We start from the raw sequence: 25,457 nt of genomic DNA on the forward strand, positions 1-25,457 counted from the left end.
TCCTGACAAAGGAGGGCAGGGCTGCCGCCATCCACACCCGCCCATCAGGCCATAATCCTATTAAATGGGGGGCCTTTTCCCACTTGGGGAGCCGTGGGCACTCCAGGGGGCAGAGGAGCCCCAGGGAGTGGGACCCGCCCAGTCGCCTTGGCACCAGGCGCCCTTTCATTTCCCCAGACCCCGGTGCCGAGCTGCGGACAAGTCAGCTTCCCAGGGGGCAGAGCCCCTGGGGTGGGGGGGTGTCCTAAGAAGGACAGACTCCCCAGTGGGGCGCCGCTACGTCGTCCTGCGCCTCAGCCTGTGCCTCGCGCTCCGCCCCGTGTCTGCGGGGCCCCTCCCCGCGCGTCACTTTCCCCTCCGAGACTCTGGCCCCCATGGCAGGAAGGCACACTCCCTGCAGGTGAGGGGAAGAGCATCCAGCCGAGTGCGAGGGGCCAGAAAGGCCACAGGCTGGGGCTGCCCTTCAGGGTGGAGGTGGCCACAGGCATCCGAGGTCCTCAAAGCAGGCCTGCAGGGGAGTTCCTGCTGGGGCCCAGTAGGTTAGGGATCCGGTGTTGCTGCAGCTGTGGCTCAGGTTCGATCCCTAGCCCAGACACGTCCATTTGCCACAGGTGTGGCCAAAAAAAGGGAAAAAAGGGGAGGCCTGCAGGAGCCCATGCCCTGGGGGCCTGAGGGCCCAGGGGTGCCCATGGCAGGAAAGGCCTGGCGCTGAGCCTGCGTCGGTCCAGGAGGCGAGGCCCCAGCGGGGCTCCTGGGGCAGCGGGAGCCCTGGGTCTACTCCTTGCAGGGAGCACAGAGGCCTAGGGTCGGGATCTCAACCTGGGGAGCTATGCCCCGCATGGTCAGCTGGCCGCAGGGGCCCTGGCCGACTGCCAGCCACACAAGGACTGTCCTGAGAGCCAGAAGGACCAGGACAGTGGCAGGAAAGCAAAGGCCGGACGGTCGCAGGTCCTTTCTCCTTTCAATCCCTCCCTTGCCCACAAGAAAATAAAATATGCCCTGCACGTGGCCCCCAGTCTCTCTCCTAGGGGGCGAGCACTTCCCAGCCCCCTCCATGGTGACCTGCAAAGGCTGCAGTCCTGTCCCAGCTCCTGGGCCCTCGAGAGACTCTGCCCAGTGGGCACCCTGAGACCAGGCGGCAGCAGCCAGCATGCCACCGCCGTCCTCCCTTGGGATCTGGCTGGGGTGACCTGCTCCAGCCAGTGCCAGGGTCCTGTCCCCAATTTAGTGTAGCTGTGTGGCAGGAGGACCCTAAGTGCAGTGACGAGGACACGGCCACACCTGGCTTCGGCTCAGCGGGCATCAGGAATGAACCTGCCAGCCTCCGGGTCCTCTACATCCTACCACCCATGTGTGCGTGTGCTCACATGTGCCCGTGTGTCCCCGTGTGTGTGCCCAAGTGCGTGTGCCCACACGAGCAGTGACAGGACTGGTGACCGCTTCCAGTGACCTGAACAGGTTCTCCAGATCCCCTTATGCGTTCTCTCGGCCGCACCTGCTGCTTCCTCCAAGAAGTCTGCCTGTGTTGCCTGCAGCCCAACACCTCTCTGGGGATTCAGACCCCATTAACCTCCAATTAGGGTTCACGCCCTGAGACAGGGAGGGCAATACATATATACATAGAAAAGGCGTCACTCATAGCATATGAAGTGCCCTGGCTAGGGGATCAAATTGAAGCTGCAGCCACCGGCCAACCCCACAGCCACAGCTGATCCAAGCAGCATCTGTGAACTACACTGTGGCTTGCGGTAACGCCAGATCCTTAACCCACTGAGAAAGGCCTGGGATGGAACCCACTAGCTCATGGAGAGAGCAGGGTTCGTGACCTGCTGGGCCATGATGGAAATGCAATAGTGCTTTTTCTTTTTTCTTTTGCCTTTTTCTAGGGCCGCTCCCGTGGCATATGGAGGTTCCCAGGCCAGGGGTCAAATCGGAGCTGTAGCCGCCGGCCTACGCCAGAGCCACAGCAACGTGGGATCTGAGCCAAGTCTGCAACCTACACCACAGCTCAGGGCAACGCCGGATCGTTAACCCACTGAGCAAGGCCAGGGATCGAACCCACAACCTCATGGTTCCTAGTCGGATTCGTTAACCACTGCGCCACGACGGGAACTCCAATAGTGCTTTCTTGCTAACAGCCCTATTTATTGATGGTAATAAGGCCCCGTCCACTTACCATGGATGGGGACCAGGCCGGGGCTGTTATCCGAGCCCATGGGCTGCCCACTGGTCGGCCTGCTTGATTGGACGCTCCCTGGGCAGGCCCAGGTCACAGCCCGTGAGCCATGGGGCCGCAGGCTGGCTGCCCTCCTTGCCTTTTATTCATTTAAATGTTCATGACTTCACTCTGCAGACAGACGCTAGAAGTACACTCTCTGCCCAGGGTGGGGGGAACAGGGACAGCGGGCCCGGCCCCGCCCTCCCTCCTGCAAGTGACAGAACAAACGGAGGGCTGAGAGCCAGGCCAGGGTGCAGGAGCCCAGAGGGGTGGCGCCTGGAGGAGCTGAGGCTCCGCGGACATTCCCAGCTCAGTCTCGAGTGCGGCCTTGCCCCACGAGCACCCAAGGGCTGGCCCTTGGGGGGGCCATTCCTTTCAAGGCTGCTTGTCCTGGACCCCGGGCAGCCCTGATCTCAGCCCCCGCCACCCCCCCAAATGTCCCCTCTGAGGTCCGTTCCAGTTTCGAGTTTCAAGGGCCCTCTCCTCACCCTGAGAAACAAGAAAAGCAAATAAAACCACCCTCCCTCTCGAGGGCTCCAGAGAACGACATGAATAGGCTTCTGGGAAGAACCTTCACCCAGGTCACCCATCGGTCCACCTGCCGTCCCCTCGGGGGCCGAGCCCCCCTCCCCCCCCCCCCCGCCCTCCTGCCGCGCATGCGCGCGCGCTCACGCCCCCCACTTCAGCTCCCGGTGGCTGCGCTCCAGCCCTCGAAGGAGCCCCTTCCCACGCCGTCCTCCTCGTCCCCACGGCACAGCTCCATGGCCAGAACGTGTGTGCCCGCGTGTGTGTGCACACGAGCAAGTGCGTACTGGACGCCCCCCCGCAGGGCAGCCCCCGAGCTGAGTGCAGCCAAGAGCGTTAGAGGAACGAGGCCCGTCCAGCGAGGGCTGCGGGGGACCGCAGGACTGGCCGCAAGGAGCGGTCTGGGAACAGGCAGGGCTCCTGTGGGTTTAGCGGGGGAAGAGGGCAATGAGACTAGCAAAAACATCAGGCGCGAGGGGTGCCCGCATGGGCTTTGGTTTCTGATGCCTCTGTGCTAAGGAGGGAGAAGGAATACAAGTTGCTTTTGTTGCAGAAAATTCCTTGGTGCAGAAGGGCCCAGCGGCTGCGGAAGGGAAGGTCACCGGGTCACTCCCGAGGGTGTGGGGCCGTCAGAAGGGCTGGGGTTGGAGGCAGAAAGCCCACGTGTGCTGGGCGGGGCGCTGGGAGAGCACCCCGGCCGAGACGGGGGAGGGGGCGCCGAGGGTCTGCGGAGAAGAGGCGGGGAGCAGGCCATCTGGCCAGAGGACAGGCGATGTCACCATCCCTGCAGACTCAGGGGGCAGGAGGGTTGTGGTCATAGCTGTTTCCGTCCAAAACAGCGGGCAGGTGCGGTGGCGAAGTTAGGGCCCTACACACTTGGCTGCTCTCTGCCAAGCCCCAAGTGGGCCTGGGGGACTCGTCCTGGCCACGGTCACAGCACCCAAGAGCCAGGATCCAGGAGGCGGCCTCCATGGGCCGAGTCTGAGCGCCGCCCCGGCCTCCTCAGGTGGAGCCGCAGCAACGGTGGGGTTTGTCCCGTGGGTGCCCAGTAAACAGCGGTCTGAGGCCAGGTTCAGGGGACCCCACAACCACGTCCCGGTCCCACGATTTGCTTGGAAATTGCTGTCCTTGAGATAACGGGGGAGGGTTTCGGCCACCCCAAAGCATGTGCAGTTCTGGGCCAGACCTGAGCCACAGCTGTGACCTACACTACAGCTGCAGCAACACCAGAGCCTGTAACCGCCGTCCCGGGCCGGGGATCGAACCTGTGTCCTGGTGCTGCAGAGATGCTGCCGATCCTGCTGGGCCACCGCAGGAACTGCGGTCACAGTTCTACTAAAGCAAAAGGGTACAGAAGGTCAGCCAAGGGAAGGGACACGGAGGGTGGCACCAGGAACCGTCGGCGCTTCCGGGGAGCTCCCACCGTGGCTCCGCGGAAATGAACTCCACTAGGATCCGTGAGGGTGTGAGTTCGATCCCTGGCCTCACTCTGTGATCAGGAGCCACATGGGTGGGGGGTGGGGGGGACACTCTGCACCCCACGCCTGCCCCCTTGCCCCAGGGCCACGGCATCTGAACGGGGGGGGGGGGCAGAGGGAAGCCCCCTGGCAGGAGGATTGTGGACCAGGAAGGACCCAGAATCCCAGGAGAAGAAAAACAGTCTGCCCTGCGGGGGTGGGGGTGGCCGCATGAGGCCCTCAGGCTGCCTGTCCCTCTGCCCGACTCCGGGTGCCCTCCCGGGTCTGTCTGTTGGTATCCGCTTCCCCTCCCCCAGCCCTTTTCCTTCCCCAGGACGCCCCCTCCCCCACTGCCCCTTGCTCCTGCTCCTGCCGGGACTCCTCGATACGTCCCCTCCCCGGCGCCGGCCTTGCCCTGCACCTGTGCTCCTCAGCTCAGGTCTAACAGGACCAGCTGGTTGCTTCTAAGTGCCCAGGAGAGGCCAAAGTCCCCTCCAGGGAAGGACCGGCTCAGCCCAAGGCCTGCAGAGGGGCCTGAACGTGTCCGGCGTGGCCCTGGAAGAGGCGCGGATCCCCAGAGGACGCAGGCAGAGACGTCCAAACCCCGACACCAAAGCTCAACCTGAATGCTGGGCAACTTGGTTCCTGACCCCACAGGAAGCCTGTCGTTAAAGCTGCAGCATCGGCTGGTGATGGTGGCAGCTGGAGCAGGGGCCGGGCGAGGGGGTGATGGTTGGAGCTGCCTGCCCCGGAACTCAGAGCCAGAACCTGCTCCCTCCCCCGGCCCCGCCGGCCGCAGGGACAGCTGGTGCTTCCAAGCACACAGCCCATGGGCCCTCCTGCGCCAGACCTTCAACCAGAGGCGGCCCTGAGAGAGGGCCTGGCGGGGACAGGTGGGGCTGTAAAAGGCACAGAATCGGGGAGAACGGCCCCGGGACTTGCAGAAGGCGGCGTAGACGTGGCTCCCTGAGCAGGGCTGCCGCATCAGGGCTCGATTGCCAGCAGCCAGGGGGCTCCACCATTGTGTTTAGCTGGCTGGCAAACCTGGGCCCCAAGGTGGCCACTCTAAACGAATGGAAAATGCCCGAATGTCTGTGCCAGGTGGTGGAGCAGGGGGTCAGGGAGCAGAGAGCGAATGTTGCAGTGGACTTAGCGTGTGAGACCCGCTCTCCCCCCAACTCACCCACCCAGAAAGCCCGGAGATGCACTTCTCAGTACTTTTTTTTTTTTTTTTTGCCTTTTAGGGCCTTGCCCGCAGCATGTGGAGGTTGCCAGGCTAGGGGTCGAATTGGAGATGTAGCCGCCGGCCTACACCACAGCCACAGCAACGCAGGATCCAAGCCACGTCTGCAACCTACACCATAGCTCACCACAATGCCAGATCCTTAACCCACTGAGCAAGGCCAGGGATCGAACCCGCAACCTCATGGTACCTAGTTGGATTTGTTTCTGCTGCTCCATGACGGGAAGAAATGCATGAGGGCACCCCAGCATCCTCGGGGCGCTCTGTGGGGCTCTTCTCCTTACAGGAACAAAAGCTGCCATGGAGCTGGGGTTCCTGAATTCGTGGTGTGAGGGGCCCAGGAAGGCAAGGGCCAAGGGCTAGCACTTGCCAACTTTACTGAGTAGCTGCTCCTTGCACCAGCGAGAGCAGGTTTATTTGGGAAGAGCAGAGGAATCACAGCCACAATCAATGAACTAGGGCAGAGCCTGGGAACAAGGGCGGACCCTGCTTTTACAGGGTGGGGAGGGGGCTGTGATAACTAGAATCCATTGGAGGAGCTGGGGAGGGGGTTCCAAAGTACGGGGCTTCCCATTGGTTGGGCTGCGCCAGTCTCTGATTGGTGGATCCTAACCTACTGGAGTGGGGCCAGGGATCCAACCCATATCCTCAGGGATACTAGTCCTGTTACCACTGAGCCACAGAGGAAACTCCTGCAGTTGGATTTTCAACTTACTGTGCCACAGTGGGAACTCCAGGAATGCTAGTTTGGAGCATGATGCTTCTCGAATGGCTTGGCCGGGTTGGGTGGGGGTGGGGAGTGCCTATTATCTTTGCAACTCTGAATTATTTCAAAATAAAACTTATCTCTAGAGAAAGACAAATACGGTGACATCAGTGAAGTGGAATCCCAAATATGACACAAATCAACATTAACAAATGGACTCGGAGACCTAGAGAATTGATTTGTGGTTGCCAAGGGGGATGGACGGGTTGGGAGTTCAGAGTGAGCAGATGCAAACTATTACATACAGAGGCCAGATAAACAAGGCCCTGCTGTATAGAACAGGGAGGTATACGGGATGTCCTGTGAGAAACCGTAAGGAAAAGAATACGAAAACCAACAAATCCCTCCGCTGTACAGCAGAAATTAACACATCATAAATTGACAAAACTTCAATAAAATTAAATTAAAAAAAAAAGGGAGATGGTGCTTGGGGAAAGACCCCCTGGTGTTCTAGTAACTCCTTCCTTCTGTGCAGTGACGGCCACGGTGGAGGGGGCGGCCGCTGGGTTTTGACCTGGGCCGACGGGGGTTGGGACGGCAGCGCTGTGAGTCGATGGGGCAGGGGATGGGTGGCAGCTGAGGTCTTCCCCAGGCCACAGCCCAGGTGTGTCCCTGTCCCCCAGGCCCCCTGAAGGCCAGCCCCGCGGACTCAGGAGAAGGAATGGGAGCTACCGCGCAGGTGGCACTGTGGGCACGCGTTCAGCCTCTGCTGCTCAGTGTCGGGCCGGCTGCCCCGTGTGCACAATTGATGTTTAGGGCTCCATCGCCACGGCCTGCACTGCATCCCTCTTAAGAATGAGTTTCTGGGAGTTCCCGTTGTGGCGCAGTTGTTCACGGATCTGACTAGGAACCAGGTTGCGGGTTTGATCCCTGGCGTTGCTCAGTGGGTTGAGGACCTGGCATTGCCGTGAGCTGTGGTGTAGGTGTCAGACACGGCTTAGATCCTGTGTTTCTGTGGCTCTGGCGTAGGCTGGTGGCTACAGCTCGGATTTGACCCCTTGCCCGGAAACCTCCATGTGCCGCAGGAGTGGCCCAAGAAAAGACAAAAAAACAAAAGAATGAGCTTCTGACAAAGGTGGGGGAACAAAGCCAGGTTGGCTGTGTCACCCGAGTCCCTGCCAGGGCCAGAGCTCCTTCCTTTTATTTGCCGAGGAATCACAAGACCAAGGGCAGTGCCTGTGCCCTCCAAAGGGCAAGCCCAGGGGGGCCTCCTGGAAGCGGGCACTTCTCAGAGAGATGGGGGTGGGCTTTCTGACGTGAGTGAGGCCAGGGACCCACCTGCCTACCAGGGCCACGCCTGTGTCAGAGATGTGGGAGTCCCGGGTTGGCTACGGGCAGCTGACAACGACTCTGGAGGCCAGAGTGGCCCCCAGACGTCCTTGGTGGGGATGGGGTTGGCGGGGTGCAGGGGGCCAGCCTTAGGCAGACTCTGCCTTGGCCGCCGCCCACAGCAGCAGGCTCAGGGCTGGCAGGGACCAGCTCCCAGCCGGGCCATTGGCCCCCAGCCCGCCAGGAAGGGGCACATGCCATACCCTGGGGTTTTAGCTTTTTTTCCAGAACCCAGGTGGCAGCTTCTGGTGCACCTTTGGGTCATGGGTGAGGAGGGTCGGCCCCTTCCAGGAAGGTAGATTTCTGTGAACAAACAAACAGAAGCGGCACTGAGGCCCCAGCCTCCCCTCCCTGGGCCAGCCCACACACACCCGCCCCACTGCGTGGCCTATAAAACCCCACGCCCTCCTCTCCTGTGGGAGAGAGGCTCGACGTTGGCACCATGCAGCTGAATTTCAGTGGCCTCCGGGCCCTGGTGACGGGGGGCAGGGAAAGGTAGGTTGGAGCCCCGCAGGGGTGGGTTGGGGAAGGGCCAGACCCAGAGCCTCACAAACCTGTTTTGGGATCGAGTCCCTCTGTGCCTGCCACGGCCTGCCACTGTCCCCCCACGCCACCCACCGTGCCAGCCGATTTAGGCTCCACTGGGACAGGACGCTAGCCTCTCCCTGGTCAGTGAGAACCCCCAGAGGATGCTTCTTAGACTCGGTCTAGGCAGATGAGGGGTCCAGCCGAGGTCTCTTCGCCTAGCCCCGCAGGAAGGGGCTGCCCTCTGGGCCTTGCTTGGCCAGGCCTGTGACCCCAGCACCTCCAGGGCCACCACCCTCAGAGCGCTCTTTCCCAAGCAGCACAGCTGCAGCCCCCACCCCCAGCCTCAGCCCAGAGGTGCTGGGCCCTGCACCCCTGCAGGGATCGGGCGGGACACGGTGAAGGCCCTGCACGTCTCAGGAGCCAGAGTGGTGGCCGTGAGCCGCACCAACGCCGACCTGGTCAGCCTCTCCCAGGAGGTGAGGCGTGCACCCCAACGTGGCCCAGGCCTGTGATGCCCGGGGATGCTTCACGAGCCTGCCAGGGCTCCCCTTGGTCACCGGCCCGTGCGCCCCCCCCCCCAGTGCCCAGGGATAGAGCCCGTGTGTGTGGACCTGGGCGACTGGGAGGCCACGGAGCGGGCGCTGGGCGGCGTGGGCCCCGTGGACCTGCTGGTGAACAACGCGGCGGTGGCGCTGATGCAGCCCTTCCTGGACACCACCAAGGATGTCTTTGACAGGTGGGGAGGGGACAGGAGGTGGGCTGGGGAGGGGGCTGCGGAGGACGGGGGCGGGCGTGGCCATCGTCCCTCTGACACTTGACTCTCCCTGCAGGTCCTTCAACGTGAACCTGCGTTCTGTGTTCCAGGTGTCCCAGGTAGGCTGTGGGAGGCGGAGGCGGCGCAGCGCTGGCCTGGCCTGGCCTGAACCTGGGGGTGGTGGGGTCAGGCTGCCCTGTCTCCGCCTCCAGATCGTGGCCCGGAGCATGATCGAACGCGGAGTGCCTGGCTCCATTGTCAATGTCTCCAGCATGGTGTCCCATGTCACCTACCCCTGCCTAGCTGTCTACAGTGAGTCCTTCTGCCTGGCCTGGACGCCCCCATTCCATGCAGGGGCTGCTGGGGTCCCAGGCTGGGCCTCATGCAAAGTGGGCTGTATCCCTAAGGGTCCTAAGTGCTGCCCTCTCCCCACAGGCTCCACCAAGGGCGCCATGACCATGCTGACCAAATCCATGGCCATGGAGCTGGGGCCACACAAGGTAGGCATGGTGGGGGGTGGGGGGGCACGCTGGTGGTGCCCGGGACCTGGGCCTGGAAATGCAGGAGGTCGGCATGGCGGGGGTGGGGTGGGGTGGGGGGGTGGGGGGTGAGTGGGGAGGGCAGGCTGGAGGCTGGGGATGAGAACAGGGCAGGGGGAGGGGGTCGTCAGGGGATGAGTAAGCCAGCTCAAAGCGGTCTGTGAGAGGGCCCGGGCTGAGGCCGCCCCTCTGGCCCCTCAGCCCCAGATCCGGGTGAACTCCGTGAACCCCACCGTGGTGCTGACGGCCATGGGCCGTAGTGTCACCTCGGACCCCGAGTTAGCCCGGAAGCTGAAGGAGCGCCACCCGATGAGGAAGTTTGCAGGTCAGCCCGGGCTTCTTGGAGCGGCGCGCCTGGCCAGGGCGGCTGGACCGAACCAGCCAGGCAGAGCCGCGCCAACTCCGCATGCCACCTGCTGCAGAGGTGGAAGACGTGGTCAACAGCATTCTCTTCCTGCTCAGCGACCGCAGCGCCTCCACCAGCGGCTCGAGCATCTTCGTGGACGCGGGGTACCTGGCTTCCTAGAGCCAGGCGCTGGGCACCCGAAGGGACTGCGCGCCTTCCGCCCCGCCCCGCCTCCAGACTCGCCCCGCCCACCACCAACCACGCCTCCAACGCAGGCCACGCCCCTCAGCTCCTCCCCCAGCGCCCAAGGCGGTGCTTGCTGTCCCCGCTCCACCGCTTGGCCCCACCTCCACGCCACGCCGCGGCTCCGCCCCACAGGCCTGTTCCCTACCCGCTCCACCAGCCCACCCTCCACCCTCTGCGTCTACACCCGCCCGCCAGGAGACCCCGCCCCTGTCGGTCCGCCCACTGTCTCCTCTTCAGGGTTGGGGTGATTTGCCTGAATAAATGGAGGCCATTCTCCTGCAGCCAGTCGTGCCAGGGCTCTGGATGGGCACTCCCCGAGGCTGGGGAGGGAAGGGTGGGGGACTGGGGGGCACACACACTCACCTTCCAAGAAGTAAGGGGGACAGAGATTGGAAGCTAGCCGGATCCACCGCTGACCCCGCCTTCGAGCTGAAAGGTTGCGATTCCTTGCAAGGAAGAGTTTCCTTGCGTCCACTTCCCTGCCTCAACACCCAACCAGCTCTGGGCAGAGGGCAAAGGGCAGCCTGCAGCCACCTTTCTTCCCCTGTGGCTCTGGCCCCGCCCGGGAGGGAGCTGCGGGGAGAGGCCTTGCACCACAGGCCACCTAAGATGGGATCGAGCCTTCAGCCCGGGTATGAGGGGCAGGGGGTGACCCTGGGGAACCCAGCTCCACTTTGGGGGCACACTTCACCCCATGAGAGGGCAGCCCAAGCTGGGGAGGGGTCCACAGCTGCTGCCCTACCTACTGTTGCTGGCCTGACCCTGCAGCTGAGGAGGCTAGAGGGTCTTGCAGGCCCTGTGGGGATTCAGCCAGGTTCCCCTAGGGCACACGCCTTCTGAGTGTGGGTGTGCTGAGCTGGCGCAGTGTCCGACCCCGGGCAAGGGGTCAGGGGCTGGGGGGCTAGGCTGGGGCCCTCCAGGCGATGGTACTACCAGGCTGGGAGAGCATGGGGCCTGCGGAGGTGGGGAGTGCCGAGGGCACCTCTGGCCAACCCCAGGGCCTCCCAGAGCAAGACTATGCCAAAGCTGCCTTGAGTCAGTCCAGCTGGACCTCCGAGGACCACCAGACAAGTCAGAGGGTCTGGACATCATCCGGGGAAAGCCAGTGAGGGGCCTAGCAGATGTCCCCCCCTTGGCTTCTGGCAGGCAGAGAGCAGGGTTTGCCGGGGGGTGGGGGGTGGGGTGGGCAGAGGGTAGGGTTGCATCGCAGGCCAGGTCTGGTGTGGAGGACTGGCTTGGCTGGCCTCCAGGGAATTCTCAAATCTGGGTCTCCTGCTACCCCTGGCCGTCCTCTCCTGCAGACTGTCCACCCCTCTGGGCCCAAAGCCCCAGTGACCCAGAAGCCCTGCAGTCATCAATTCCTTACCCTTGGCTACAGAAGGTCCTCAGGGCAGTGATTCTAGACTTTTCCACCACGGCCCACAGAACAAAATAGCTTTTACAGGAGCCCGTGCACACACGGCCACGTGAACACACATCTATCTCTAGTTGACCCTGAAGCTGCAGGAAGCAATGCCTGCCTTTGCTGGCCACCGTGTACCCGATGACCCCAAGCCGTCCCACTCTGTACAAGTTTTCTTTTCCTTTTTTTGTAAGGGCTTCCCCCGAGGCACATGGAGGTTCCCGGGCTAGGGGTCGAATCCGAGCTACAGGTGCCAGCCTAGGCCACAGCCACAGTAACGCCAGATCCGAGCGGGGTCTGAAGCTTACACCACAGCTCGCGGCAACGCTGGATCCTTAACCCGCTGAGCAAGGTCAGGGATCGAACCTGTGGTCTCATGGATACTAGTCAGGTTCCTTTCTGCTGAGCCACGATGGGAACGCCTATCCAAGGGTTCAAAGTCCTGGTGGCCTACTGTGGGCTGGCAGGGCGACCCCTTGTTGGCTCTAGCGTACCTTAGCTGGCCTTGGCCTCTTCTTCAGGCTTACTGGGTTGTCCAGACTCTGGCCCCCAGCACCGCAAGGGAGCCGGCGAGAGCGCCTCCCAGGTCTGGGGGGGAGGGGAGCCTGAGATCCTTTTTGCCGAACTGTTCTTTTCGGAAACAAAGCAAACCGTGTTGGCACTGAGTTCTCCGTGTCACGTTTTGCTACGCTCTTGCTGGTATTAGCTTGCACATCTGCTTTTTTATAATAATCTCCTTGGCAGGGGAAAAACGCTAGCGGGACCCGCGGAACCAATTTCACGCCCGGCTTAAAGGTCGCCACCTGGCTGCTTGAAAAACGTCGGGGGTCGAGCGGGGATCCCGCTGGCTCCGCCCTGCCGCGCCCACTTCTTCCGGCCAATCGCCCCGGCGGGGAGGCCGCTATTTCCATGTCCCCGCCCCCGCCAGGACGCCGCCTGCGATTGGGCCGCCGAGTCCCGCCCCTCGACTCGCGCGGACCCCTGCGCACAGCCGAACCCTGGCACTCGGTTGGGCGGACGCAGCGCCCAGAGCGGGCCCAGGCCTCATGGAGCTGGGGCTTGCGGGGCGCCGGGCGCTCGTCACCGGGGCGGGCAAAGGTGGGTCCGAGGCGGCGGCCCGGGACAGGCAAAGGTGGGCCGAGGGGGCCGCCGGGGAGGCGCGCGCGCACTGAGCCGAGCTCCCCGCAGGCATTGGGCGCAGCACGGTCCAGGCGTTGCACGCGGCGGGTGCGCAGGTGGTGGCCGTGAGCCGGACCCAGGCCGACTTGGATAGCTTGGTCCGCGAGGTAGGCGCTGCCCTGCCCCAGCAAAGTGGGCAGCGGGCAGGGCCGGGGGCGGGCCGGGACGTGCGGGCGTCGGGCGCTGGGGCTCACCAAGGACCGTAGCACCCCCTCCCCGGCGCGCTGCCTTCGTGGGCCGCCGACTAGGCGGGAGAAAGACGACGCTCCCTGGACTTAAAGGAGGCAGAAATGGCTGCCTTGCAGGCTCGGGACCAGAGACTCCCGCTGGGAGGAAGTGGACTGACTGGCTGGAGGCGGGGCCAGGGCCCTGGTCCCCAAGCGAAGCCCTGAGTTGACCAGGGGCCCAGAGGCCGAGTTAACTCCCCTTCCCCCGCCCAGCCTGGGCTTCCGAGCCCCAAGAAGGCGACCGGCTCCTCTGGGCCCGCTGACCCCTGTCGGACTCAAAGGTCGGCCGCACTTGGCTCCCCGTCCCTCTGGTGCAGAGGCCCAGCTGTATACCCTTTCTTGGCATGGAGCCCCTGGTAGAAGTGACCCTCCCACCTTTATACGCAGTGCCCCGGGGTAGAGCCTGTGTGTGTGGACCTGGGCGACTGGGAGGCCACGGAGCGGGCGCTGGGTGGCGTGGGCCCCGTGGACCTGCTGGTGAACAACGCGGCGGTGGCGCTGATGCAGCCCTTCCTGGAGGTCACCAAGGAGGCCTGCGACAGGTGAGCCAGGCGAGGAGGGGACCCCCCGGGAAAGGGCTGTCTCCTGCCGCAGAACCTGACCAGGGTCTATCCCCCTGGCTCCAGGTCTTTTGAAGTGAACCTTCGGGCCGTCATCCAGGTGTCCCAGGTGAGCTGCCTTCAGGGCAGGAGTGGGAACGGGTGGGTGACCCCCGCTCTGCCTCGCGCTCTCTCTCTGTGATCCCAGGTCGTGGCCCGAGGCCTGATAGCTCGGGGAGCCCCAGGGTCCATCGTGAATGTCTCCAGCCAGGCCTCCCAGCGCGCCCTGCCTAACCACAGCGTCTACTGTGAGCGAGCCCTGGCCGTGCCCTGCCCCAACCCCACCCCCGCCTGAGCAGCCGGCTCGGGCCCCACACCTGCTGTCCCTCGTCACAGGTTCCACCAAGGGGGCCTTGGACATGCTGACCAAGATGATGGCTCTAGAGCTCGGGCCGCACAAGGTGAGCCCCACTGGGATGCCTCCCGTCACCCACCCGGTGCCCAGGCAGCCCCAGCCCCCCTTGCTGACCCCTGCCCGTCCTGGTGCAGATCCGTGTAAATGCAGTGAACCCCACAGTGGTGATGACATCCATGGGCCGGGCCAACTGGAGCAACCCCCAGAAGGCCAAGGCCATGCTGGACCGCATCCCACTGGGCAGGTTTGCTGGTGCGTTCGGGCCGGAGCCCAGTGGGGACTTGCTCCAGTGGTCTGCCTGTGGGGGGCGGGGGGGGGGGAGGCAGCCCCCCTCATCGCACCTGGACCGCACCTCCCCGCAGAGGTGGAGCACGTGGTGGACGCCATCCTTTTCCTGCTGAGTGACCGGAGCAGCATGACCACAGGCTCCACGCTGCCGGTGGACGGAGGCTGCCTGGCCACCTGAGCCCCCGCCCCACCCCCATCCCCACCCCCACCTAATAAACATGATGCTTCTGCCCAGTCTGCACACTCACTCCTAGGCTGCTGCCACACAGAGCTTGGGCCCGGGTGTGGGGAGTGAGCCCAAGTAGAGACACCTCTTCAGCTCACCTCCCGGGCCGGCTGGCGGCCTGGCTCCTCTGGCTGAAGTTAGGTCCCTTCCGGAAGGCCAGCTCCTCAGGAGGGTGGTCCATTTGACCAAGGAGGGCCTTTGGCCCTGTCCCAAGGCCCCTAGGGTGGGAGCAGGGGTGGGTTTTGGTTTTGGTTTTGGCTGCCCCCAATACATGGAGTTCCTGAGCCAGAAGTCAACTCTGAGCCCCAGCTGTGACACACACCGCAGCTGCGGTGACGCCGGATCCTTAACCCACGGTGCCGGGCTGCGGAACCTCTGACCCCGCTGGACGCAGTGGGAGCTCCAGCAGTGTTTTCAGTAGGGAGGTTGGTTGGTTTTCCCTGAGGTCAAGCGGGGCCGTGCTGGGTGGGACTTCACTACTTTGCCGATGACTCGAGGGACGCCTGTACCAAGTCTGCGGACGGTTTCCAGTCCTCAGCTGGGTGAGTGAGCCGCCCCGTTCCAAGCACACGGGGCACAAGGCCAGCTGGAGAACTGTCAGTTTTCCTGGTGAAGACTCAAGGTGGAGACTGGGAGAGACCCCCTCGCCCCCTGCCACCCCTCACCAGGCTCCTCCCACCTCAGCCCAGACGCCCTGGCTCCCGGTGCTCTGTCTTCCTGAACACACAGCTCAGTGTCCCCCGGCCTTGCCCTAGGCTCTGCAGCCCCCCCAACTCCACCCACACCTCAGCTGCTCTGGCTGTGGCCCCCCCAGAGGCCCGAGGAGGGCAGGACAGGCTTGCCCCCCTTTGGTCTTGGTCCCTCCTTTAGAGACAGGACCGCTCAGGAAGCTTCCCCACCCCTGTCCTCTGGCCCCGGGGTGGAGCGGCAAGCTCACCTGCTCCATACATGGAGCGGGGAGTTGGGGGTCTAGCACCCCCCAGGGTGGAGGGCAGGCAGGTAAGACAAGGTGGGCAGGAGATGAACGTTTATTGTATAAAATAAGGGGCCACCCCATCCTGGGGCACAAGGACAGAACCCACCCCACCTCCCCCGTTGGGGAAGCCCGTCCCGGGGCTGCCCTGGACCTGCCTCTGCAGCCCGAGGGAGACCCTCTCCCTCCCGGCCTCCCTTGGGAGCCAGGGCAGAAGGCTGGAGCTGCGGCCCAGGAAGAGGCAGCGGAGCGGCCAGGACCCCGTGCTTCTCCCCCCCCACCCCCACCACTCCCCACAGCGGACTCAGGGACACCAGACGGCGCAATGCAACAGACGGGGCGGGGCAGGGGCTGCTCCTCCAGAAGTGGGGTTCTAGAAGACCGTGCACTTCTTGCCCGGCTTCTTCACGGGGGGCGGGCACAGGACAGCCCGGATGGCCTCGTCAAACACTGTCTTCAGGCCCCGCTGGGTCAGGGCCGAGCACTCCAGGTACTTGACAGAGCCTTGGAGCAGCAGGGGGTGGAAACCACTAGGGCGCAGCCCTCTGTGCCCCACCCCCTTACCCCACAGAGGAGGCCCCCCCCCCCCGGTCCAGCAGGCCCCGTCTTGCCCACTCACCGATCTCCCGGGCCATGGCCAGGCCCTGGGGGTAGGTGATAGGTGCCAGCTTCTTGTCCCGCAGCCGCTCAATGGTGTCCTTGTCATCACGGAGGTCCAGTTTGGTGCCCACCAGGAGGATGGGCGTGTGCGGGCAGTGGTGCCGAACCTCTGGGTACCACTGTAGGGATGGAGGCTCTGATCCCTACCCCTTGGGGGCTGCACCCCTAGCCTGGCCCTCCCTCGTGGTGCCTCCCTAGGCCTTCTTGCTTCACGGGCAACCACCAGGTTTGGCAGGGAAATGACCAAAAGCGGAAGGAGCCAGCCAAGGGGCTTCCCGGCCCACCAGGGCCTCACCGCCAGGAGCCTCCTGTCCTGGAGTGAGAGCCTCACTCACCACCCCTACCCCACCCTGGCCCCTCACCTCCCCAACCCCAGGCCACCTTCAGACCCCACACCAAGCATAACAGGCATCTCCTCTGCTCTAAAGGACCCCTTGTGCCATTTGCAGCAGAACGGATGGAGCTGGAGACTCGTAGTAGGTCGAGTCGGAAAAGGAAAGACAGTACCCTGTGACATCGCTTATATCTAGAATCTAATGAATGGCCCCAACGAACCTACCTACAGGAAAGAAGCAAACCCACAGACATGGAGAACAGGCTTGGGGTTGCCAAGCGGGAGGGGGAGGGAGTGGATGGACCGGCAGTTTGGGGCTAGTGGATCCAAACTATAGCATTTGCAGTGGATAAGCAATGAAGTCCTGCTGGACAGCACAGGGAACTAACATGCGACGGAGCGTGATGGAAAATGACACGAGAAAAAGGATGTATGTACACGTATCACCGGCTCACTTTACAGAAACTGACAGAGCGTTACAAAGCAACTATGATAAAGAAGAAACCTTAAGTTAAAACATTAATGTTAAAAAAAAAAAAAAAAAGGTTAACTTCCCTACTTAAGATTTTCCAGCAAGAGGCCCCTTTCTGACGAGGACGAGTGCCCTGGGCTCCCCCGCCACCCCCCACGGGAGACGCACCCTGCTTCCAGCCCTGCCTACCTTGGCTCGAACATTCTCAAAGGAGGCTGGGCTCACCAGGGAGAAGCAGATCAGAAAGACGTCCTTGAGGAAAGAGAGGGAGGGGCCCTGAGAGTGGTCAAGGAGGCTCCCAATGTCCCCAGCATCAGGACCCTAGGGCCTCCACCCAAGCCACCCAGACCCTGGGGTCACCTACGGTTTGGGGGTAGGAGAGTGGCCGCAGGCGGTCGTAGTCCTCCTGTCCCGCGGTGTCCCACAGGCCCAGGTTGACCGGTTTTCCATCCACCATCACATTAGCAGAATAGTTGTCGAAACTGCAGGAGCAGGGCCGTGTCTGGGTTCTCAGGCCTGCACGCACCTGGAGCTCTGCCAGCACCTCGCCCCACCCTGGAGCCCAGACCAGGGCCACCCAGGCCCGACCTCGGAGCCAGGGGAGCCGGGGGAGCCCGGGGCACCGGCGCCCACCCGCCCGCGCCCGCGGCGCCTGCTCACACGGTGGGGATGTACTCTCCCGGGAAGGCGTTGGTCGTGTAGCTGATCAGCAAGCAGGTCTTCCCCACGGCGCTGCGGAGAGAGCGCGAGCCATGCGGCTCGAGGCAGGCCGCCTCAGCTGGCTGCCCAGCAAGGGCAGCCCGCTCCCACGGGGCCCAGGGCGGGGACAGCGGTGCCTGCCCTGCAGGTCCGCCGCGACCTACGGACGGAGGGGGGAGGGCCGGGGCGGGCGGGCCTCCCGGGGGCAGGGCCCCGGGCAGGAGACGGTGGAGCCGGCCGAGGGTTCAGCCCAGGTGGGGCGGGGGGGGGCCTGGCCGCACCCACCGGGAGGCCAGGCGGGGCCGCGGGCCGCCGCAGCATCAGGTGGGCCTGAGCCGAAGGCCTGCGCCCCGCGACCGGCCGGGACCTCGCTCCGCCTCGCCCTCTCGCCCCGGCCCGGTCGGGGGCGCGTCTGCGGCCGCCCCGCCCAGACCCAGAGCCGGGATCCCCGGGCCGCGCGCGCGCCGCCCACTCCGCCCCGGCCGTGCGCCCCGCCCGGAGGGGCCCCGGGGCCGCCCGCGCCCGGCCGAGCGGCCCGAGCGCCTCGCACTCACCCGTCGCCGACCACCACGCACTTGATGGCCTGCATGGGCGCGGGCCGGGCGGGCGCGGCCGCGAGCCGAGCTGCGGAGAAATGCCCGGCGCCGCAGCGGCCGCGGACCCGAGCCGAGCGCCGAGCCGAGCGGCCGGAGACAGCCGAGCGCCGCCGAGCGCCGGGCGCGGAGACAGCCGAGCGCGGCCGGCGGGGCGGGCGGGGGGCGGCGGACGCGCCTTCCAGAGAAATCGGGTGTGGGGGGGGCGGGGACACGGCGCCCCCCCATCCTGTCCCCGAGGCCACAGGCTGTCCCCGGAGGCGATCCACGCCAAGGGGCGGGAGGCGGCGCAGGCAGGCGGCTCCCACCCGGCTGGACAGGTTGCCGTGGCCCCAGAGCACAGGGTTTCTGCTAGGAAGAGCCCACCCGCCCTCCAGCCAGGGGACAGCTGGTGCCAACTCGGGTGCCTGCAGACACCAGAGACCCTCAAGGCGGGCAGCTCCCGGCCCGGCTGTCCCCATCCCCTCCTGTGTACTGCAGTAGCCCGACCCCCCCCCCCCCACCTGGCAGCAGTTAGGAGGGCGTCGCAGCCGCACCCGGGGGGGCCTTTCCTGCAGGGCCCGGGCTGATGCGGGATAAAGGCGCTGGGCCCAAATGTACCACAAAGTGCAAAAATCTGTATTTCGGAACACCCCGCGCTTACACAGCGCCGGGTGACTGACCAGTGGGTGGGGCGCTGCTCCCCCACATTTCCTGCCACCACGGTCCGTGTTCTCGTTCCTGCGGCGGCACCAAGGAGTGGGAAGGCGCCGGGCCCAGCCCAGCCCTCTTGGCCGGCCTGGCGCTGGACCCCCAGGCGAAGCCCCTGGTCGTGAGCTGCAGCCGCCCTGGTCTCAGGTCCACCCCAGCACTGATTTTCCGGGTCACCAGCTTGCAGACACTGCCCCCAGAGCCAGGACCTGTTCCTCCTGAGCAGAGGATGGACAGGCAGGTGTGCGACACAGCTGTCCGACAGATGCCACCTTCCTGTCTCCCCTCACTTTGGGGGGCTCAGGGTCCTCAGGGGGGACCCCTGCACATAAGCCAGGACAGCATTTTGCAGGAAACTGGCCCTCTGTGCTTCCTCTTCCCGGATTCGGGCGATCTCTGCCTCTTTCAGCCGAAGCTTCTCGCGGAGAGAGGCGTTCTCGCTTTCCCTGTCCAGTAGCGCCTCCCGGTGGTCACTCGCGATCACTGCAAGGGAGGAAGCTCAGCTGAGGAAGGGCGCTGCCCCGGGCTCCTGCAGTTCAGGGGCACCACGGGGACTGGGATGGGGCTTGCTCAGGGCCCCCTGGGTGCACAAACACCCAGCGTCCCCTGCCAGCATCCTCCGCCGAGCAGAGTCCCAGGCCAGCCCCTCCTCCTGTGGGACGACCCAGCGAGAAGGCCTTGCCACCTTTCAGCTGGCGCTCCAAGGCTGCCGCCTTCTCCTTGAGCGCTTCCTGGGCCGTCAGCTCCGCCTGCAAGCGGCCATTCTGCTCCTGCAGCTCCAGCCGCACCCTGGTCACCTCAGCCGCCTTTTCTTGGTCCTTATTGCTCAGCTCCTGCCAGGCGTGTGTGTGTGTGGGCGGGGGTGAGGTGGCGTCTGGGGGCCAGGGGCACCCCTGGGAGGCCCCAGAGTCCGGCTACTACCTGCTGCAGCTCCTCCAGGCGCCGCCTCAGGCCCTCCACCTGTAGGCCTAGCTGGCTGGCCCGGGCCTGGGCATCGGCCACCATCTGCTTCTGCTGCAGGCAGGTGCTCTGAGCCTCGTCCCGCGCCTGCGCCAGCAGCCGCAGCTTCTCCTCCAGGTGAGCCAGGCGCTGCTGCTGTGGGCACAGGAGAGGCGCAGGCCAACTGCTTTGGCCTGTGGGCCTCAGTTCACGTGAGGAGTGACCCCTCCCCGCCAACTCGGCCCGAGGTTTCTTTGCAAAGCATAAACCACCTTGTCACGAAAGTTAGCACATGTCTTGCCCTGAATGGGCTCAACCTGGACAGAGGGCTTTCCTCCCCCACGGCCCCAGGCTGCCACCCCCCTGCGGTCCCCCGCTTCCACCGCGTGGTCACAGGCTGCACGTTTGGGTCAAACCCCTTCCCCACCTCGGGGCTGGATGGCACGGGCTCTCTGCGGGGGGGCCAGATGGGGTGCCTGAGTGTGCTGTCTGCCTCTTTTGTGCCCCAGGAACCCCTGTTCCCTTCTCCCTCTCCGCCAGAGCCCAGCCCCTCCACCCTCGCTCCCTGGTGGGCGCTGCAAGCAGCAGGCCATGGCCTGGGCTCACCTCCTCCAGACGCACTTGACTCTTGGCCTTGAGAAGCTCCTCTTCAGCTCGGCCACGCTCGCTCAGTGCCGCCGCCTTCACCCGGCTCAGCTCCTGCACCGCAGACAAGCCACCTGGGCCTGTCCTGCCCCTGCCCAGACACCCCTTCTGGCCACACCCAGCCGCTCGAGGGGAGGGCAGGGCCTGGCGCCCAACTCACCTCCTCCAGGGACAGCCGCACGGCCTCCAGCCTCTGCACCCTGTCCTGCATGGCTTTCTCACTCTCCTCCAGGTGGCGCGTCATGTGCTCCACCTGCCCAGGTGTGGGGAGGGCGTGGGGCTGGCAGGCTGGCTCCCCAGCCTCCTCCTCGGGGGATCCCCACCCTGGGGAGCAGCTGAGTCCTGGGGACCCTGTTCCTTCTCAGCAGGGGCTGCCCCAGGCGGCCTCGCAGGAAGTGAGGTCGGAGAATGTGTCCCAGCGTCACCCCACCAGGTACACTGAGCACCTGGCAGCCTGCCCAGCGGCCCCAGCCCGGTCAGGGTTCCTTCTAGAAACCAGCTGGGAGGTTCTGGGTCTGACATCTGCCAGCACTGTTGGAGAAGGGCCACGGGCACCCCAGGTTGTTGAGGGGAGCCCGGCCAGGAGGGTGCCTTGGGGACACCATGCCGCACGGAGGCGTCCGCAGGCCCCGGTGGGGGGTGGGGGGCGCAAAGGCCCGAGGACGCAACGAGCGAGGCACCTCCTTGAAGCGCAGGTGTTCTGCGTCCTCCAGGCTCTGCCGGGACCGCGTCTTCTCCAGTTCCAGGCGTTCTGGAAGCACCAGGGAAGGGCGTGGGTGGGCCTCCTCCGGCCCCGCCCCGGGTCTCCGGCCCCGCGAGCCCACCTTCAGCCTGCGCAGCCCGCATCTTGAGCTCAGCGGACGTGGTGGTCAGCTCCTGCCTGCTCAGGAACAGCTGCTCCTGCTGAGACTTCACCTTCCGCTCCAGCTCGTCCACCTGGAAAGTGGGCGCCGCAGGAGGGCAGCTGCCAGCCCGGCCGCCGGAAGCCCCGCCCCCGGCTCGCCATGGGCCTGGCCCCGCCCCCCCCGCCCGACCTGGTTGCGCAGCCGCAGGTTCTTCTCCTGGGCGGCAGACAAGTCTCGGAGGAGCTTAGACTCCCGGTCTGCAGCTTCCTGGGGGTGAGACGGAAAAGGGAGGCCACGGGCCACCTGCCACCCCGCACCGCCTGCCGGCGCCACGCCTGCCCACCTGCCACCCAGCCCTCCCTGGCCACCTGCAGCTCCAGCCTGTGCTCCTTCGCCTGCCTCTGGGCCAGGCTCCGCTGCTCCTGCTCTGCGGCGGCCAGGCGCTCCCCCAGGTCCCGGGCCTTCTGCTCTGACAGAGCCAGGGCGGCCTCGGCCATCTGCAGCCTGCAAGGAGGCAAGGGCCATCCCCACCCCACTGCTGGCCTCGCCAAGGCCGGCGACACCTCCTCCAAGATGCCCCCCCAGGTGACCACCCCAGCGGTTTCCCACCTCCGCCTGGTACTCCGGGGACCTGAATCCTTGTCGGGACGGCCCTCTGTCCCTGGGCACGTCTCCCCAGCGTCCTGGAGCCTCCCCATGCCCCCACCCTGCCCTCCGCCCTCCTTACTTGGCCTTGAGGGCACTGATGACAGAGTGCCTCTCACTCAGGGCTTCCTGGAGCCGCCCCACGCGGGCCGCCGACGCCCTGTGCGCAGAGAGGAGGGTCCGAGACACCCGGGCCCCTGAGCCCTCCAGGCTCTGAGGCTCACACAGCAGTCCAGCTGACTCCCTCAGCAGACACACCCCATGACCTCAGCCGTGGCCAGGCGACCGGCTGGGGTTAGGTCACACCGGGGCCCGAACCCTGGGCGCCCCCGCTACACCGCCGCCCTGCCCGGCCCTGCTCACGTGCTGCTCTTGGCCATCTCTTCTCTCTGCCTGTCGATTGTCTCCATCAGGTCCAGAAACTGGGCACAGAGCCGGCCAGAGCCCCGTCAGGGCCCAGAGCCCGCCTGCTCTCCGGAGAAGGAGGGCAGCTGTCTGCCCGAGGGCTCCCTCTCGTCCGCGGGAAGGCGCCGCTGCCCGCACCCGCCCAGCCAGAGGGCAGCCACCTCACAGGCCCAGAGCAAGGGGACCGAGGGGGGGCCCTTCGTCCACACAGCCAGGGTGGGTGGGGCCGCGGTCAGAGGCGGCCCTGTCCTCACCTGCTTGGACTTCTCTTCCCGAAGGTGTTGCACCTCCTTGCTGAGGATGTGGGCGCGGGCCTGGCTCTCCCGGACGGTGGCCTGCCGGTCCTGGTTGCGGTCCATGGCTTGCTCTGTTGCAAGGAGCCAACTGATCCTTGTACCCGGGGGCCTGAGCCCCACGAGTGGCCGACGGCCGGCCCAGCCCCCGGCCCAGCCTATGCGCGGAAGCCACCATGCAACATCTCACCCCCAAATCGGATGGACCCCTCAGTGCACCAGGCAGGTAAGGGGCTCCAAGGGGGTGGGGGGGGGAGGCCCGCAGGGGGAGGAGGGGCAGGCTGTTCCGCTGCCACCAGAGGTAGGTGTTTAGTCCCTGCCCCAGAAGTCAGAGGCCGCTGCTTGGCTTTTAAGAGGTGCGTGTGGGCTCTTAAAAGCCAAGGCAGCGTTTACAAAACGATCAGCCAAGAGCAGCTCTGGGGGCAGAGCAATTACAAGAGCTTGGGCCACAGTAGGCAGGGCAAGGAGCTGAGGGGAGTGGCAGGGTGCTCAGCCACCCTGGGGCCAGAGGTGGGGTCGTGGTGGAAGGGGACTGTGGCACGAGGGGGTGAGGAGCAGCACCGGGCAGTCGGCTCCCACCATGATGTGTCTCCTCGTGCTGCCCAGAGCAGCTCCTCCCCTGGTAGCCAGGCCTCCGTCACAGGGGCCAGCTCTGTGCCCTGCTCCGGAGTGCAAGCCACCCGTACCCACGGCTCTGAGGACGTCGCTGGGGATGCTGTTCCCAGCCAGCTCCAGCCTCCACAGGGTTCTGTTGCTGGGGAGACAGTTCGCCAGGGCCCGGCCCCCCAGGAGGCCGATGTGATTCCAGCGCAGGTCTGGAAAGAAACCTGGGGTCGCACAGGGTGGGGCTGGGGGCTGGCGCAGCCTGAGACACTTCCTTTGCGGGGCAGCACTGCCTGTGTCGGGGGCCCTCGTTCCCCACACCCAGCCCCACACCCTCCGCTCTGGGACAGACCAAAGGAAGCAGGGCTGAGGGGCCAGACAGAGATGAAGCCCTTGCCCCGACCAAGACCGCCCAGCCTGGTCTGAGGACCAGGGGCCGGGGAAGGCCGGCGCCAGGTGGCCTCACCCAGCTGCTGGAGGCTAGCGTTGCTCCTCAGGGCCAGGGCCAGCTCCTCGGCGCCCTTGTGGCTGATCTGGTTGTTGCGGAGGTCCAGCTGCCGCAGGGTACTGTTGGCTGCCAGGGCCCCGCAGAAAGTGGCGAAGGCGTCTTCCCACGGGCCCAGGCTGTTCCACTCCAGGGTGAGGCTGCAGGAAGGGTGCACGGGGGGTGTGTGGCCCCATGGGGCCTCCAGCTTCCATGGGCTGCACCAGGCTTGAGAGGCTGTGGTAAAGAGGCTGGAGCCTCGAGAAACACTCACCCCCGTCCATGCCCAGCCCAGGAAGACTGGCGCGCAGGAGTGCACCGCGTCCCCTGGAGCCAACCCAGAACCATGCTGAGAAGGAGCAAAGGCTGGGACCGCCACCTCACCTCTGGATGGACTTGTTCTGTCGGAGGAGTTTTCCCAGAGCCTCAGCTCCTGCAGCGCGAAGGTTATTGCCCTAGAACAGGAAGAGGCCAGCCCGTCATTCCTGGAGTCCTGGGCCGGGCTCCGAACACCCTCATCGGGAAGTGGGTGAGGTCACAGCGAGCTATGGGTGGAAAGCGTGGAATCCTTTCAGATTCTGCTTTCCCTGACCACAGTGGCCCCCTGATGCAGGCTCTTGGTTTGCTGTGGAATGCTCTGGAACTCACATTCCTGCCCTCAGAACACTGGCACACGTGCAGGAGACTGAGAATCAGTGCGTACAGACACCACCTCTCGCCACCATCGGGATCCCCGGGCCCCAGGACAACTGCAGCTTCGCCGGGGGGCGGGGGGGGGGCACGCAGGGCCCTGAGCACAGATCCACCCACCTTTAGATCCAGAAACCGCACCACGGTGTTGACACACAGTCCCTGCAGCAACAGCGTGGCTCCTGTAAGGGACCAGGACAGTCACTCTCTGTTCCTGGTGGCTCCATCAGGGGCCGCTCCCCAGACGGAGGGAAGGGACGAGGGTCCCAGACCAGCCAGGGTTCATGGCAAAAATGAGTCAGTCACCCCATTCCTGTGTCAGGTTTGACACGCGGCAGGTGCAGAGTCCGGCTGCAGACCCCCCCCCCCCATGCGGACTCTCCTAAGCCAGCTGGCTGGGGGCACTAAGGTTTTTTCGCTAGAGAGATGGTCCCCAGTTTCCCGAGTGAATGCTGCTGCTTGCTTTGACTACAGTGAAGGGGAGACCTCCCAAAGAAGAGGACAGGCGGGCCACCGAGCACCAAGGCCTGGGGGTGCTGAGCAGCAGGGCAAACAAGCCCAGGGACGCCGACCCCTGCCCGCCCTCCAAGGCTGCAAGGGCTGCTGTGGCCACTGCGGTCCGTCGGTGCCCACCCTCGTCGCTCAGCATGCAGTCACTCAGGACCAGTTCCGTCAGCAGCGCCTCCTTCTGCAGCAGCTTGCCCAGAGCCCTGCAGGTGTCCAGCGTCAGGCTCTGTGTGGCCAGGTCCAGCCGGCCCCGCAGCAGCCCGAGCAGCCGCTGCAGGACGGCCTCCTGGGGCTCGGCCCCGCTCTCCTTGCACAGCCGGCTGTAGGCGCGCTGGAACTCCTCCATGAGGGAAGGGCTGGCGGGGCTTCCGGCAAAGCTCCCAGACAGGCCTCACCCGGAGGCGGGGAGGCTGGGGAAGTGGGCTGCTGGCTCCTGCTCCCCTGCCCCAGTCCTTGCTGGCTGTAAGCCTCCCCCTGGGGCCTACGGAGAGCCCCCGACAGCGCAGGGGGGGCGCACAGAGACCCTACGCCCTCAGCAGCCGCGGAATGAGGAGCAAACAGTTGGTTCAACTGGCGGGAGGCCCCGAGAGGGCGGGGGCGGGTGATCCTCGGGGACGCCAAAGCCCAGGATCCGGGAGGAGGATGCTCTCGGGGGCGGGGCGTCTAGCGGAGCGGGCGCTCCCGCCCCCCGCCCCAGGCCTCGCGCCTAGGAACCCCGCCCGCTTGCCGCGGGGGTTGGCGGCCGCGGTGCCC

The 25,457-nt window shown here is 65.2% G+C and overlaps 4 protein-coding genes across 8 annotated transcripts; 2 read left to right on the forward strand and 2 right to left on the reverse strand.

The window, feature by feature from the left end:
• Window positions 1-7,965: 7,965 nt before the first annotated feature.
• Window positions 7,966-10,232, forward strand: LOC125114349 (carbonyl reductase [NADPH] 2-like). Its single transcript, XM_047757589.1, is given in 9 exon segments — window positions 7,966-8,019; window positions 8,021-8,033; window positions 8,445-8,542; window positions 8,648-8,802; window positions 8,897-8,939; window positions 9,033-9,132; window positions 9,256-9,320; window positions 9,567-9,684; window positions 9,782-10,232. Coding segments are annotated over 9 exon segments (735 nt in total). The 5' UTR covers window positions 7,966-7,980; the 3' UTR covers window positions 9,886-10,232.
• A 2,059-nt stretch (window positions 10,233-12,291) lies between these two features.
• DCXR (dicarbonyl and L-xylulose reductase) lies at window positions 12,292-14,242 on the forward strand. 2 transcript variants are annotated; one of them, XM_047757587.1, is made up of 8 exons: window positions 12,292-12,451; window positions 12,542-12,639; window positions 13,147-13,301; window positions 13,386-13,428; window positions 13,507-13,606; window positions 13,695-13,759; window positions 13,848-13,965; window positions 14,076-14,242. In XM_047757587.1, the coding sequence occupies exons 1-8, from the start codon at window positions 12,400-12,402 to the stop codon at window positions 14,177-14,179; spliced, it is 735 nt and encodes a 244-aa protein (XP_047613543.1). In that variant the 5' UTR covers window positions 12,292-12,399; the 3' UTR covers window positions 14,180-14,242. The 2 variants fall into 2 exon arrangements, with proteins under 2 accessions (XP_047613543.1, XP_047613544.1); XM_047757588.1 differs by lacking the exons at window positions 12,542-12,639; window positions 13,386-13,428 and having other exon boundaries at window positions 12,315-12,451.
• Window positions 14,243-15,237: 995 nt separating this feature from the next.
• RAC3 (Rac family small GTPase 3) lies at window positions 15,238-18,077 on the reverse strand. 2 transcript variants are annotated; one of them, XM_047757583.1, is made up of 6 exons: window positions 17,920-18,077; window positions 17,327-17,398; window positions 17,031-17,148; window positions 16,856-16,918; window positions 15,816-15,979; window positions 15,238-15,704 (listed from the first exon to the last, which is right to left on the reverse strand). In XM_047757583.1, exons 1-6 carry the CDS (start codon window positions 17,952-17,954, stop codon window positions 15,644-15,646), a joined length of 513 nt encoding a protein of 170 aa, XP_047613539.1. In that variant the 5' UTR covers window positions 17,955-18,077; the 3' UTR covers window positions 15,238-15,643. The 2 variants fall into 2 exon arrangements, with proteins under 2 accessions (XP_047613539.1, XP_047613538.1); XM_047757582.1 differs by having other exon boundaries at window positions 15,820-15,979; window positions 17,920-18,075.
• A 478-nt stretch (window positions 18,078-18,555) lies between these two features.
• LRRC45 (leucine rich repeat containing 45) lies at window positions 18,556-25,455 on the reverse strand. 3 transcript variants are annotated; one of them, XM_047757577.1, is made up of 17 exons: window positions 24,831-25,455; window positions 24,318-24,379; window positions 23,892-23,962; window positions 23,490-23,668; window positions 23,107-23,235; window positions 22,382-22,494; window positions 22,086-22,144; window positions 21,805-21,882; window positions 21,446-21,581; window positions 21,267-21,344; window positions 21,057-21,168; window positions 20,913-20,983; window positions 20,393-20,485; window positions 20,194-20,286; window positions 19,570-19,740; window positions 19,334-19,481; window positions 18,556-19,131 (listed from the first exon to the last, which is right to left on the reverse strand). In XM_047757577.1, the coding sequence occupies exons 1-17, from the start codon at window positions 25,048-25,050 to the stop codon at window positions 18,935-18,937; spliced, it is 2,010 nt and encodes a 669-aa protein (XP_047613533.1). In that variant the 5' UTR covers window positions 25,051-25,455; the 3' UTR covers window positions 18,556-18,934. The 3 variants fall into 3 exon arrangements, with proteins under 3 accessions (XP_047613533.1, XP_047613532.1, XP_047613534.1); XM_047757576.1 differs by having other exon boundaries at window positions 19,570-19,743; window positions 24,831-25,454; XM_047757578.1 differs by lacking the exon at window positions 23,107-23,235 and having other exon boundaries at window positions 19,570-19,743; window positions 24,831-25,454.
• Window positions 25,456-25,457: the final 2 nt, after the last annotated feature.

The sequence above is a fragment of the Phacochoerus africanus genome, chromosome 14 (assembly GCF_016906955.1).
Source record: "Phacochoerus africanus isolate WHEZ1 chromosome 14, ROS_Pafr_v1, whole genome shotgun sequence".
Taxonomy (NCBI): Eukaryota; Metazoa; Chordata; class Mammalia; order Artiodactyla; family Suidae; genus Phacochoerus; species Phacochoerus africanus.